Source organism: Hyperolius riggenbachi, chromosome 9 (genome assembly GCF_040937935.1).
Source record: "Hyperolius riggenbachi isolate aHypRig1 chromosome 9, aHypRig1.pri, whole genome shotgun sequence".
Lineage (NCBI taxonomy): Eukaryota > Metazoa > Chordata > Amphibia > Anura > Hyperoliidae > Hyperolius > Hyperolius riggenbachi.
This window is the reverse complement of record NC_090654.1, coordinates 266,459,593-266,474,321: the sequence shown is the minus strand read 5'-3', so window position 1 is coordinate 266,474,321 and position 14,729 is coordinate 266,459,593. Positions and strand designations below refer to the sequence as shown.

The window sequence follows — 14,729 nt, the reverse complement described above, 5'->3', positions numbered from 1 at the left end:
GGCAGGTGGACAAAAAGGGCGCCGCCATTGACTCCAATATTAAATATCGTTTGACGGGCGCCGAACAGGAAAAAAAAGGGCGCCCGTGATAATTTACGTTTTCAAACTGTATCCATGATAATTTGTTTCCCAACCTAACCAGCGACCAGTAACGTTTACACATAAAATAATACTTATTATAGTTTTGAGTTAAATCGTAATGTAATATTTAAATAATCACTTTTCATAAATCATTATTTTCAACATATAAAGCCGTCAACAAATAAATCGTAATATACTTTTTTTTTTATTAACACTCTGTAAAACATTATTATCCACCAAATAAACTGCGTAACAACAAAATCATAATATATCGTTTTTCACACTTAATACTTATAAAACGCTATTATCCTTCTGATAAACTGAGTAATAGCTAAATCTGACGAAATTAGTTACAAACATACTAAACATATCTATCGCATTTAACTAAAACATTATTTAAAATGTTAGCACTTAGTTGGCTTGATTCACAAAGCTGTGATAATTCTTATCACGGTCACGCTAGCGTTTTGCATGCGCTATAACGCGCGTAACGGTTTTCGCGCACAACCGCAAATTTTCGTGCAAAATGCAACCGTTTTCATGTGAAAATTCACGTTTGCGCACGCAAAAGTACATTGTAATATATTTTTTACAGTCACTATTTGTAAAACATTATTATTCACACAATAAAGCGATCACTATTAAGGGGGGATTTAAGGTTAGGCACCTCCAGAGGGGTCTAAGGGTAAGGCACCACCAGGGGGGATTTAGGGTTAGGCACCACCAGAGGGGTCTTAGGGTTAGGCACCAAGAGGGGGGTCATAGGGTTAAGCACCACCAAGGGGGTCTTAGGGTTAGGCACCACCAGGGGAGATTTAGGGTAAGGCACCACCAGGGGGGATTTAGGGTTAGGCACCACCAGAGGGGTCTTAGGGTTAGGCACCAAGAGGGGGGTCATAGGGTTAAGCACCACCAAGGGGGTCTTAGGGCTAGGCACCACCAGGGGAGATTTAGGGTTAGGCACCACCAGGGGAGATTTAGGGTTAGGCACCACCAGAGGGGTCTTAGGGTTAGGCACCACCAGGGGGATCTAAGGGTTAGGCACCACCAGAGGGGTCTTAGGGTTAGGCACCACCAGGGGGGTCTTAGGGTTAGGCACCACCAGGGGGATCTAAGGGTTAGGGATAGGTAGAAGGAGGGTTCTGTGTTAGAGTAGGGTTAGGTTTAGTTGTAGTAATATTTACTAATGTTTTACTACAGTTATTATGAACGTACTTATATATTTCACTTATTCACACAATAAAGCAATCACTAAGGGAGGATTTAGGGTTAGGCACCACCAGGGGGGATTTAGGGTTAGGCACCACCAGGGGGGAATTAGGGTTAGGCACCGCCAGGGGGGTCTTAGGGTTAGGTACCACCAGGGGGGTCTTAGGGTTAGGCACCACCAGGGGGGATATAGGGTTAGGCACCACCAGGGGGGATATAGGGTTAGGCACCACCAGGGGGGATTTAAGGTTAGGCACCACCAGGGGGATTTAGGGTTAGGCACAACCAGGGGGGATATAGGGTTAGGCACCATCAGGGGGGATATAGGGTTAGGCACCATCAGGGAGGTCTTAGGGTTAGGCACCACCAGGGGGGATTTAGGGTTAGGCACCACCAGGGGGATTTAGGGTTAGGCACAACCAGGGGGGTCTTAGGGTTAGGTACCACTCGGAGGGTCTTAGGGTTAGGCACCACCAGGGGGGATTTAGGGTTAGTCACCACCAGGGGGGTCTTAGGGTTAGGCACCACCAGGGGGATATAGGGTTAGTCACCACCAGCAGGGTCTTAGGGTTAGGCACCACCAGGGGGGTCTAAGGGTTAGGTAAGAGGAGGGTTCTGTGTGAGAGTAGGGTTAGGTTGTAGTAAAATGTTAGTAATATTTACTAATGTTTTACTACAGTTATTACGAACATACTTATATTTTTTATGATTTGATTTTTTAAAATATGTGAAGTTTTAATCTGTACTAAATGACTTTTTAAAGGTTTATCAATTTTATAATAAAAATTGTTACAAAATATCGTTTAGAAACTTTATAGTAGTATAAAATGTAAAGATATGTTTTTGGATTCTGATCTGGTTAAATCATAAAAAAAAAAAAATAACAAACAGTACTTAAGCATCGTTTATGTGAAATCAGTTTTAAATCATAATAATTATAATCATCATTGTGAATATACAAACGTTATTGCAAGTTTCTGTCTATAATTACAGAGAATAGCGTTTTGCCAATACATTTCATATACATTATTTAATGATTTGAATTTGTAAAACACTATAGTAAACAATATTGAAATATAATTTTTTTATAAACGATATTTCAGATTGAAGTTTACACCGGGCGCCCTTTTTTCTTGATGCCCTTTCTAAATGTGCGCGGATTTCTCACCTCCCCTGATTCGCCCCAGATATCTTTATACAGCCTCCCCATACACATAACACAGCATGGAGGGGCTCAGTGAAGGTTGCAGTGAAAGTGTGGAGGTGTCTGATCTGGTCACACAGGGCATAAAAGGAGATCCAACCGACCTCACAATCCAGATATATCCGGAGTCTATCAGTGGGAATCTCGTCAGGTAACCGGATCACTTTACTGTCATGTATCACTGAGTACTGATTGCTCATCCTGCACAAGCTCCAGGACCTGTTATTATCCCCAATCAGTGACCTACCTCCTCTCCTGGCTATACTGGGGTAACACATCCCGACTATCCATCTATCTGATCCCCCAACATCCACTTCCCAGTAATGTCGCCCTGAGGAGAATCTCTGGCTGCTCAACACCTGAGGAATATACTGAAATCTCTCAAGTGTTCCTGAATGATTCTGCCATACATCTGACTCACACACAGTTTTCCTGTCATCTGATATATGCAGCCCATTGCCAGCTGTTCTTACATCTAGTAATATGTCTGCAGGCTTTATATAGATCCCCCCAGTTACCCCGGACATGATATCAGATAGTCCTACGTGTAACGTGTGTGAGATGCCGGCCAAGTCCAGATCCCCTCCATCATGGAACTGCTTATCATGTCTGTCCTTTGTGTCACACAAGTCACCTGTATCTGATTCCTGTAAGGCAGTCAGTGGATCTGTCGTGTTACACAGCTCCTCAATGTGATGCATCTTCCCGGACAGCTCTACCTTCTTTATCTCCAGGTGTCTGATGACATCATTATAGCATTGTACCCGCCTCATGATATCACTCAGGACTTTCTTCTCCAGTTCCTCCAGCCGTCTCCTGAGGTCTCTAAACAGGACAGTGACTCTCTCTATTTCACCATCTGCTTTTTCTTGTGCTTGTCTCTTGCGTTTCTCCAGACTTTGGACTCTTTTCTCTGTCTCTGACATTATTTTCTGCAGATGATTTCTCAGATTCTGCTTCTTCTTCTCAGTGGCCTCCTGTAGTGTCTCCACCTGGTGTCCTTGATGTTCTCCAGGCAAAGTGTAGGACACATTGACACAGGCAGCTTCTTCAGTACCGTAATACTCCAGGATCTTCTTATGGATAGAGCATTTCCTGTTCTCTGGGGAGGTGGTGGGGGCACATAAAATGTGTTGTGGTGCCCTGCTGTGGAATCTCAGGTGTTTATCACACAGAGAAGCGTCACAGTGCAAACAGGACATAACAGCAGGAACAGGAGAGTCCACACAGTAAGTACAGTGAACTCCTACCTCCTCCTGATCTGGCTGAGAAGACAGGAAATACTCTTCGACGTTCCTCAGAGCAACGTTCCTGAGTAGTCCAGGCCGCTCCTTGTACTTCTCTCTACATTCAGGACAGGAATAACCTGCAGATCCCTCCTGTGAGTCCAGCACTCGATCAATACAGACCCGGCAGAAGTTGTGACCACATCTCAGGCTCACAGGATCTTCATGAATCTCCAGACAGAGAGGACACTTTGACTCCATACTCAGAACAGCAGACGCCATTGCTGGCAGCAGAAGAAGGGAAGCGAAAGTGAAAGATGCTTGGAATCATGTGTTAGTTATGTCATGTTACAGGGCGAGGCTGAGCTAAACTCCTGAGGCAACCTTCCTCTAAATGAATAAGACAGAAACAAACAAGACAGCAATGTACATTTGTGACGCTGTTGGTTGTCTATAGAGTAGACCGATAGATGACACGGCTAGAAGGACTGGGATGCGTACTCGCATCAGAACAAGCGGCGGTGTGCATCTCAGTAATGCAATTGAAAACAGGGTCTGAGGGCTAGGGGTTCCACTTTAAATCAACCTTATGTCTACGGAACAGCTAATTGGAGCGCAGCGGGCAAATTTGGGTGCTTGTTAAATGGCACATTCTCTTGTGCGCATGCACGGCGCACACCGTGACTGCGGTTAGGAGAGTCCTGAATGACCGCAGCAGAAGCATCATGGCGCCGCTTCCTCCTCCCTCTCTCCTTTCAGTCAACAGCCTTCATTTTCCAGCTGGTGGTTTTCTTCAGCTAATGAACGGAGAGAGGCAGCTAGCTAAGTGTGCCCCGCCCCCACAACCCTGGCGCCCAGATCCCAGGTCAGTACAGACAGGAGACCGCTCTCCTGAGCTCTCTACTGCTGTTAGCACTGCCGTGCAATCCTTCTCCTGCCTCCTTTCACTCTGTGCCACATGCCGTGATCTGCACTGTCCACTCCCCGATGTCAGCGCTGCTTCCCGGGTGTGCATAGCACCTTACAGGGAGCATTCTGTGCTGCTTCTGAAGTATGTATGGCCACAGCGCTCCCTGTAGCGGCTGTTATGCCCAGCCGGGCAGCAGTGCTGTCAGTCAGGAGCGGTCAGATAATTCACCGCTATTTTGGCTTCTGTTCGACTACCTCCATTTGGAGCCACAAACAAGGAGCAGAGCAGAGAGGTGCAACAAGGGGGGAGCCCATGTGGGGAAAATTTTGTCTGACCTTCTGGGAACATATTATCTACATTTTAAAGGACCACTCTAGTGACTATCGTTGAATTTAAAATACATGTAAACACACACAAATAAGAAATACGTTTATTCCAGAGTAAAATGAGCCATAAATTAATTTTCTCCTATGTTGCTGTCACTTACAGTAGGTAGTAGAAATCTGACAAAATTGGCAGGTTTTGGAATAGCCCACCTCCCCAGAAGGGGATCTCAGTGTTTTCTTTATTTTCAAAAGCACTTAGTGAATGGCAGTTGCTCTGTCCAACTGCCAAAAAAGGCTGGCCAGCATCTTTGTATAAATCCTTTACAGGGAGGGTCTTTATAAAAAATAGGCCATGCTTAGAATCCCCCATAAAGATATGGACTAGTCCAAAACCTGTCAGTTCTGTCAGATTTCTACAACCTACTGTAAGTGGCAACAACATAGGAGAAAAGTAATTTAGGGCCCGTTTCCACTAGAGCGAATCCGCATGCGTTGTCTGCATGCGGATTCGCATAACCAATACAAGTGGATGAGACTGTTTCCACTTGTCAGTTTTTTGGTGCATTTTTCTGTGCAGGATTTTTCTGCACGGTAGGGCCTGCAGAATTCGCCTGCATGTGGAATGCAGGCGATTCGCAGGCAATGTATTTAATAGGGGAAATCGCACATGCGTTTTTTGCCGCGATTTCGCGTGCGAATTCGCACTAAAACTAATGTACATTGAGCCAGGCAGTGACATGGTTAAAATCGCTGATAGCCTGCCTATGCGAAATCGCATGCGAAATCGCGGCAAAAATCGCATGCGGAATCGCATCCGCATGCGATTTTGTCAGCGGTGGAATCCCAGCGATTCGCACCGCACTAGTGGAAACGGGCCCTTATAGTTCATTTTACTCTGTGAGAAACATACTTCTTATTTGTATGTGTTTACGTGTATTTTTGTTTGTTGCGACAGTGGTCCTTTAACCACTTCAGGACCACAGTCTTTTCGCCCCTTAAGGACCAGAGCCTTTTTCTCCATTCAGACCACTGCAGCTTTCATGGTTTAATGCTCGGTCATACTACCACCTAAATGAATTTTACCTCCTTTTCTTGTCACTAATACAGCTTTCTTTTGATGCTATTTGATTGCTCCTGCGAGTTTTACTTTTTATTATATTCATCAAAAAAGACATGAATTTTGGCAAAAAAATGATTTTTTTAACTTTCTGTGCTGACATTTTTCAAATAAAGTAAAATTTCTGTATACATGCAGCGCGAAAAATGTGGACAAACATGTTTTTGATAAAAAAAAACCCATTCAGTGTATATTTATTGGTTTGGGTAAAAGTTATAGCGTTTACAAACTATGGTGCCAAAAGTGAATTTTCCCATTTTCAAGCATCTCTGACTTTTCTGCGCACCTGTCAGGTTTCATGAGGGGCTAAAATTCCAGGATAGTACAAATACCCCCAAATGACCCCATTTTGGAAAGAAGACATCCCAAAGTATTCAGTGAGAGGCATGGTGAGTTCATAGAAGATTTTATTTTTTGTCACAAGTTAGCGGAAATTGACACTTTCTGACAAAAAAAAGAAAAAAAAAAGTTTCCATTTCTTCTAACTTGCAACAAAAAAAAATGAAATCTGCCACGGACTCACTATGCTCCTCTCTGAATACCTTGAAGTGTCTACTTTCCAAAATGGGGTCATTTGTGGGGTGTGTTCACTGTCCTGGCATTTTGGGGGGTGCCTAATTGTAAGCACCCCTGTAAAGCCTAAAGATGCTCATTGGACTTTTGGCCCCTTAGCGCAGTTAGGCTGCAAAAAAGTGCCACACATGTGGTATTGCCGTACTCAGGAGAAGTAGTATAATGTGTTTTGGGGTGTATTTTTACACATACCCATGCTGGGTGGGAGAAATATCTCCATAAATGACAATTGTTTTATTTTTTTTACACACAATTGTCTATTTATAGAGATATTTCTGCCACTCAGCATGGGTATGTGGAAAAATACACCCCAAAACACATTATACTACTTCTCCTGAGTACGGCGATACCACATGTGTGGCACTTTTTTGCACCCTAACTGCGCTAAGGGGCCCAAAGTTCAATGAGTACCTTTAGGATTTCACAGGTCATTTTGAGAAATTTCGTTTCAAGACTACTCCTCGCGGTTTAGGGCCCCTAAAATGCCAGGACAGTATAGGAACCCCACAAATTACCCCATTTTAGAAAGAAGACACCCCAAGGTATTCCGTTAGGAGGATGGTGAGTTCATAGAAGATTATTTTTTTTTTGTCACAAGTTAGCGGAAATTGATTTTAATTGTTTTTTTTCACAAAGTGTCATTTTCCGCTAACTTATGACAAAAAATAAAATCTTCTATGAACTCACCATACTCCTAACGGAATACCTTGGGGTGTCTTCTTTCTAAAATGGGGTCATTTGTGGGGTTCCTATACTGCCCTGGCATTTTAGGGGCCCTAAACCGTGAGGAGTAGTCTTGAAACCAAATGTCGCAAAATGACCTGTGAAATCCTAAAGGTACTCATTGGACTTTGGGCCTCTTAGCGCACTTAGGGTGCAAAAAAGTGCCACACATGTGGTACCGCCGTACTCAGGAGAAGTAGTATAATGTGTTTTGGGGTGTATTTTTACACATACCCATGCTGGGTGGGAGAAATATCTCTGTAAATGACAATTGTTTGATTTTTTTTTACACACAATTGTCCTTTTACAGAGAGATTTCTCCCACCCAGCATGGGTAGGTGTAAAAATACACCCCAAAACACAATATACTACTTCTTCTGAGTACGGCGATACCACATGTGTGACACTTTTTTGCAACCTAGGTGCGCTAAGGGGCCTAACGTCCTATTCACAGGTCATTTTGAGGCCTTTGGATTCTAGACTACTGCTCACGGTTTAGGGCCCCTTAAAGGCCAGGGCAGTATAGGAACCCCACAAGTGACCCCATTTTAGAAAGAAGACACCCCAAGGTATTCTGTTAGGAGTATGGTGAGTTCATAGAAGATTTTTTTTTTGTCACAAGTTAGCGGAAAATGACATTTTGTGAAAAAAAAAACAATACATATCAATTTTCGCTAACTTGTGACAAAAAATAAAATCTTCTATGAACTCATCATACACCTAACAGAATACCTTGGGGTGTCTTCTTTCTAAAATGGGGTCACTTGTGGGGTTCCTATACTGCCCTGGCATTTTACGGGCCCAAAACTGTGAGTAGTCTGGAAACCAAATTTCTCAAAATGACTGATCAGGGGTATAAGCATCTGCAAATTTTGATGACAGGTGGTCTATGAGGGGGCAAATTTTGTGGAACCGGTCATAAGCAGGGTGGCCTCTTAGATGACAGGATGTTTTGGGCCTGATCTGATGGATAGGAGTGCTAGGGGGTGACAGGAGGTGATTGATGGGTGTCTCAGGGGGCGGTTAGAGGGGAAAATAGATGCAATCAATGCACTGGGGAGGTGATCGGAAGGGGGTCTGAGGGGGACCTGAGGGTTTGGCCGAGTGATCAGGAGCCCACACGGGGCAAATTAGGGCCTGATCTGATGGGTAGGTGTGCTAGGGGGTGACAGGAGGTGATTGATAGATGTCTCAAGGTGTGATTAGAGGGGGGAAATAGATGCAAGCAATGCACTAGCGAGGTGATCAGGGCTGGGGTCTGAGGACGTTCTGAGGTGTGGGCGGGTGATTGGGTGCCCGCAAGGGGCAGATTAGGGTCTAATCTGATGGGTAACCGTGACAGGTGGTGATAGGGGGTGATTGATGGGTAATTAGTGGGTGTTTAGAGGAGAGAAGAGATGTAAACACTGCACTTGGGAGGTGATCTGATGTCGGATCTGCGGGCGATCTATTGGTGTGGGTGGGTGATCAGATTGCCCGCAAGGGGCAGGTTAGGGGCTGATTGATGGGTGGCAGTGACAGGGGGTGATTGATGGGTGGCAGTGACAGGGGGTGATTGATAGGTGATTGACAGGTGATCAGTGGGTTATTACAGGGAATAACAGATGTAAATATCGCACTGGCGAATTGATAAAGGGGGGTCTGAGGGCAATCTGAGCGTGTGGGCGGGTGATTGGGTGCCCGCAAGGGGTAGATTAGGGTCTAATCTGATGGGTAACAGTGACAGGTGGTGATAGGGGGTAATTGATAGGTGATTGATGGGTAATTAGTGGGTGTTTAGAGGAGAGAATAGATGTAAACAATGGATTTGGGAGGTGATCTGATGTCGGATCTGCGGGCGATCTATTGGTGTGGGTGGGTGATCAGATTGCCCGCAAGGGGCAGGTTAGGGGCTGATTGATGGGTGGCAGTGACAGGGGGTGATTGATGGGTGGCAGTGACAGGGGGTGATTGATAGGTGATTGACAGGAGATCAGTGGGTTATTACAGGGAATAACAGATGTAAATATTGCACTGGCGAATTGATAAAGGGGGGTCTGAGGGCAATCTGAGCGTGTGGGCGGGTGATTGGGTGCCCGCAAGGGGTAGATTAGGGTCTAATCTGATGGGTAACAGTGACAGGTGGTGATTGATAGGTGATTGATGGGTAATTAGTGGGTGTTTAGAGGAGAGAATAGATGTAAACAATGGATTTGGGAGGTGATCTGATGTCGGATCTGCGGGCGATCTATTGGTGTGGGTGGGTGATCAGATTGCCCGCAAGGGGCAGGTTAGGGGCTGATTGATGGGTGGCAGTGACAGGGGGTGATTGATGGGTGGCAGTGACAGGGGGTGATTGATGGGTGATTGACAGGAGATCAGTGGGTTATTACAGGGAATAACAGATGTAAATATTGCACTGGCGAATTGATAAAGGGGGGTCTGAGGGCAATCTGAGCGTGTGGGCGGGTGATTGGGTGCCCGCAAGGGGTAGATTAGGGTCTAATCTGATGGGTAACAGTGACAGGTGGTGATTGATAGGTGATTGATGGGTAATTAGTGGGTGTTTAGAGGAGAGAATAGATGTAAACAATGGATTTGGGAGGTGATCTGATGTCGGATCTGCGGGCGATCTATTGGTGTGGGTGGGTGATCAGATTGCCCGCAAGGGGCAGGTTAGGGGCTGATTGATGGGTGGCAGTGACAGGGGGTGATTGATGGGTGGCAGTGACAGGGGGTGATTGATAGGTGATTGACAGGTGATCAGTGGGTTATTACAGGGAATAACAGATGTAAATATTGCACTGGCGAATTGATAAAGGGGGGTCTGAGGGCAATCTGAGCGTGTGGGCGGGTGATTGGGTGCCCGCAAGGGGTAGATTAGGGTCTAATCTGATGGGTAACAGTGACAGGTGGTGATAGGGGGTGATTGATAGGTGATTGATGGGTAATTAGTGGGTGTTTAGAGGAGAGAATAGATGTAAACAATGGATTTGGGAGGTGATCTGATGTCGGATCTGCGGGCGATCTATTGGTGTGGGTGGGTGATCAGATTGCCCGCAAGGGGCAGGTTAGGGGCTGATTGATGGGTAGCAGAGACAGGGGGTGATTGACTGGTGATTGACGGGTGATTGACAGGTGATTGACAGGTGATCAGGGGGGATAGATGCATACAGTACACGGGGGGAGGGGTCTGGGGGGGGGTCTGGGGAGAATCTGAGGGGTGGGGGGGGGTGATCAGGAGGGGGCAGTGGGCAGGGGGGGGGATAAAAAAAAAATAGCGTTGACAGATAGTGACAGGGAGTGATTGATGGGTGATTAGGGGGGTGACTGGGTGCAAACAGTGGTCTGGGGGGTGGGCAGGGGGGGGTCTGAGGGGTGCTGTGGGCGATCAGGGGGCAGGGGGGGGGAAATCAGTGTGCTTGGGTGCAGACTAGGGTGACTGCAGCCTGCCCTGGTGGTCCCTCGGACACTGGGACCACCAGGGCAGGAGGCAGCCAGTATAATAGGCTTTGTATACATTACAAAGCCTATTATACTATTTCCATGCGGCGATCCGGGTGCTAGTAACCTGCCGGCGCTTCCGAACGGCCGGCGGGTTACTACGAGCGGTGGGCGGAGCCAGTCCCCGGCGGCTGATCGCGTCACGAATGACGCGATCGCCGCATAGCCACCCACGCAGCCGCCCCCGCCGATGGGCGTATTGCGGTCGTTTGGGCCCGGACTTTGCCGCCGCCCATCGGCTGGGGGCGGTCCTCAAGTGGTTAAGTGTGAGGGGCTTTAACCGTGTTTGTGTGTGTGTATATATTGGTTGTATGCTTTTTGACGAAAAGGCCAGAAATGGCCCTGCTTGAGGACCTTATGGTACAAGACTAGCTCCTATGCATTTGTCCTGTAGATGTTTGACAGTTTGAACAGTTAGTGTTGGAGCCAAAGCCTGAGTCAATGAAAGGTGGCTCTGAGCTTCCAGGCACCTTTGCTGCTACTCGGGTGCCTACTGACAGCCGTAGAACTCCCTCCCAAGGCTGGAAACAGGGGCGTAACAATACCCCTGCAAGGTGTGCAGCCGCAGGGGGGCCCTTCGGGGGAGAAGCCTGAGGAGGGCTCTTGGCTCTGGGCACTTCAGGGCCATTTTTAGGGGAAGGAGGGCTTGTTGTGCAGGAAGGGGGAGCAGCAGGCACAAACAGCAGCGGGGAGTGGGGCCCGACTTCTCCCCTCCCTCTCCTCGGGCTACCACCAGTGCTCCCCCCTCCAGCAATGACAGCAGGGGGGCCTTATCCAAAGTTTTGCAGGGGGTCCCAGGGATTTCTAGTTACGCCCCTGGCTGAAAAGGAGGGACACCTACACCAATTTCTCCTCCTGCGCCTGTGGCTCACAGTTGACGACAACTGCCACTGCTTCTCCCAAGCCACAGGCACCTGATGACCGCTGGTGTCACCGCCACTGCGGCAAATCAGGACATATGAAGACTGCTTGCCCAGAGCTGAGGAAGACAACACCATCACCTAATCCTCGGCAGGCTAGAAACTCTTCATCATCTGTATCATCGTTTCTGCTGCCCACCGGTGGAGAAGAGGTCCACCACAGCTCCAGCAATCATCAGCTTGTCAAAGTGATGACCAGACTGTCCTTGGCTTCCAAGATACAGGAGCAGATGTCACCTTGGTCAGTCCTAACCTTGTTACACAGAAGGACATCATTCCTGATCAGTTCTTTACCCTTAAAGAGACACTGAAGCGAAAAAAAATTATGATATTATTATTTGTATGTGTAGTACAGCTAAGAAATAAAACATTAAGATCAGATACATCAGTCTAATTGTTTCCAGTACAGGAAGACTTAAGAAACTCCAGTTGTTATCTCTATGCAAACAAGCCATTAAGCTCTACAACTTTCAAAGTCTTGGTAGAGAGGGCTGTTTTCTGACTTTTATTATCTCAACTGTTAGTTAATTTTTTGCTTTTCCTCTAGCAGAGGAGAGGTCATTAGGTCACAGACTGCTCTGAAAGAATCATTTTGAATGCTGAATGTTGTGTAATCTGCACATATTAGAGAATGATGCAATGTTAGAAAAAACACTATATACCTGAAAATAAAAATATGAGAATATTTTCTTTGCTGCTAATCTTCTAGTAATTATTCATAGTACACAACCAATTCATTATATCATATATTTTTTTCTGCTTCAGTGTCGCTTTAATGGAGTCGAGAGTTTCCGCTCACACATAGGCCTCAATTCACTAAGCATCACCGCATTCGGTAATGCAGAAAGCAGCTGATTTTACCAATCACCTTGACAATGCCAATTTACTAAACCTATAACCGCACTGAAAGTAAAATTACTGACTTGTGCAGTAAATACCTCAAGAAATGTCAAGACTCTGCAATTCACTAAGACTAAAGCATCCAGTAGATCAAGTAAAACGTGTTTGGCATTTACCTCCAGCTCTGACCAGCCAGTAGCTCACACTCTCCATGTGGTAACATTGACAGACGTAGCAGACAGCCAATAGGGAGAGACAGACAGACAACCGGGAGAGAAACACAGCCCTGCTTCTCACCCCATTTGATCCAATGCTCTGGAGGGTGGAACTTCAGAACGTCAGAGCAGGAGAGAGGGCTTTTCTTTATCCCTTTAGATGTGCATATCTGTATATTGGAATACAGAGGAGCTCCCTTTAGAGGCTGCAGCACATCTAAAGGGATGCACCGGACAGAACAAAAACTCCTGCACACCACTTGTGGGAAGACTCACAGACATTTACCAAGAGTGTCTGAGACAAAATATTGGTAGGTTTTTAGAAATCTGCAGAATTGTCTCAGACATCTTAAGAAATCATTAGATAGTGCAGATTCCTTCTAAAACTGTTGTAAAATAGGAGGAGCTAGGAAGATCTCTCAGTGCAGTGTGTGAGGGCAATTGCTGTTGCTGAGGTAACCAACACACCTGCTGTATTGATAGCAGCAGGCTCTGAGGAGGAATTCAGCAGGGGGGAGGAGCACATCACAAATCATGTGTAGCCTGCACTCTGCAATCATTTCTAGCCTGCAGTTCTACATTTGTAGAACTGCTATCAAGCACTTCTTATCTGCACCAGTTTAAGAAGAAAAAACTGGCGGTAACGCATTGATAAATCTCCCCCACAGCTTCCAGCCTGACACCTTCTCCACAGCTGGTGAGACCTACCAAGCAGGGCTTAGTGAATTGAAGCATTTTTTTTTTTGTATATTACCAAACTCCTACTGTATGTGGGAAATCTTTGTAAATTTGGGAAAAAAAGTATAAAATACCGAATGCGGTATATTACTGACCTGAATTATTTTACTGAACGGCACTTAGTGAATTGAGGCCACAGCGCTGCTGTTTATATTTGGAACATTTCGGAAACCCAATTTCTCCCGGACGCCACACATTATCGCCCAAGCAAGGGGGGAGGGTCAAGGGGAGTTCACTTTCATGCACTTCACGGCGTTCTTCATATGCCTCCGCCGCTTTCTTGTTCCAGCTTGGGAGGAGGAAGCATCAGTCACATGATGCACGCCGTGCCATGCAAGTAAATTAACTCTCTGTGACCCTGTCTGCTCACTGGGCGCTGACGTGTGGCATTCAGAGAATTTGGGTTTACAAAATCCACATCCCAATTTCAAAGGAACTCCGAGCACCTCTCATGGGCATGCCTTTAAGCCAGACGACGTTCAACAAAGTCGTGCTATGACCCCTCTGGAGGAGCCTCTTGCAATGTCCACGTGTGTCACTTCCTCTTCCTGCTTCAGTCAGTGATGCACTTCTCTAACAGAGAAGACAGGGATGACCCGGAAGTTATAACATAGGCAAGATGGCAGCCGCGATTTTTTAATTGAAATCAAACGAAAACTATTTGGTGTAGAAAGGCATCTAATGAAAGAGGAGAGCACAAGCTACAGAAAGGTATGCATCTTTAAGTACTTTGCAGTACTGGTCAGAGTCTTAAAGGCATACCCATGAGAGGTGCTCGGAGTCCCTTTAAACAACACAACTATTCACACATCACCCAAGCTATTTTTATTATTATTTATTGTATTTATAAAGCGCCGACATATTACACAACGCCGGAAAATAAATATAATCCAAGGTTGAGATTGACTAGTGTGTGTGTGTGTGTGGGGGGGGGGGGGCTCAGGTGGGATGCCAGGAGAAGGTTTTTGGGATTCTGGACCCATCGCACTCTTTAGACCAGGGGTCTCAAACTCGCGGCCCGCGGGCCATTTGCGGCCCTCGATACAATATTTTGTGGCCCGCTCCAGCAAAAGCTTCCTTATAGTTCGCTTCAGTGCTCCCAAGTAATCCGCCGCATCCCCGCCGCTAAACGAGGGCTGCAGAGCCCCCAAATCGCCCGGGGGG

At 46.3% G+C, this 14,729-nt stretch overlaps 1 protein-coding gene across 1 annotated transcript; it reads right to left on the bottom strand.

Moving 5' to 3' along the window:
• Nucleotides 1–2,454: 2,454 nt before the first annotated feature.
• On the bottom strand, nucleotides 2,455–4,002 carry LOC137533619 (E3 ubiquitin-protein ligase TRIM39-like). Its single transcript, XM_068254963.1, has one exon. It carries the CDS (start codon nucleotides 4,000–4,002, stop codon nucleotides 2,455–2,457), a length of 1,548 nt encoding a protein of 515 aa, XP_068111064.1.
• Between the last annotated feature and the right edge of the window lie 10,727 nt (nucleotides 4,003–14,729).

Coding starts and splice junctions, on each gene's coding strand:
- LOC137533619 (XM_068254963.1), bottom strand. CDS start 4,002: ATGGCGTCTGCTGTTCTGAGTATGGAGTCAAAGTGTCCTCTCTGTCTG.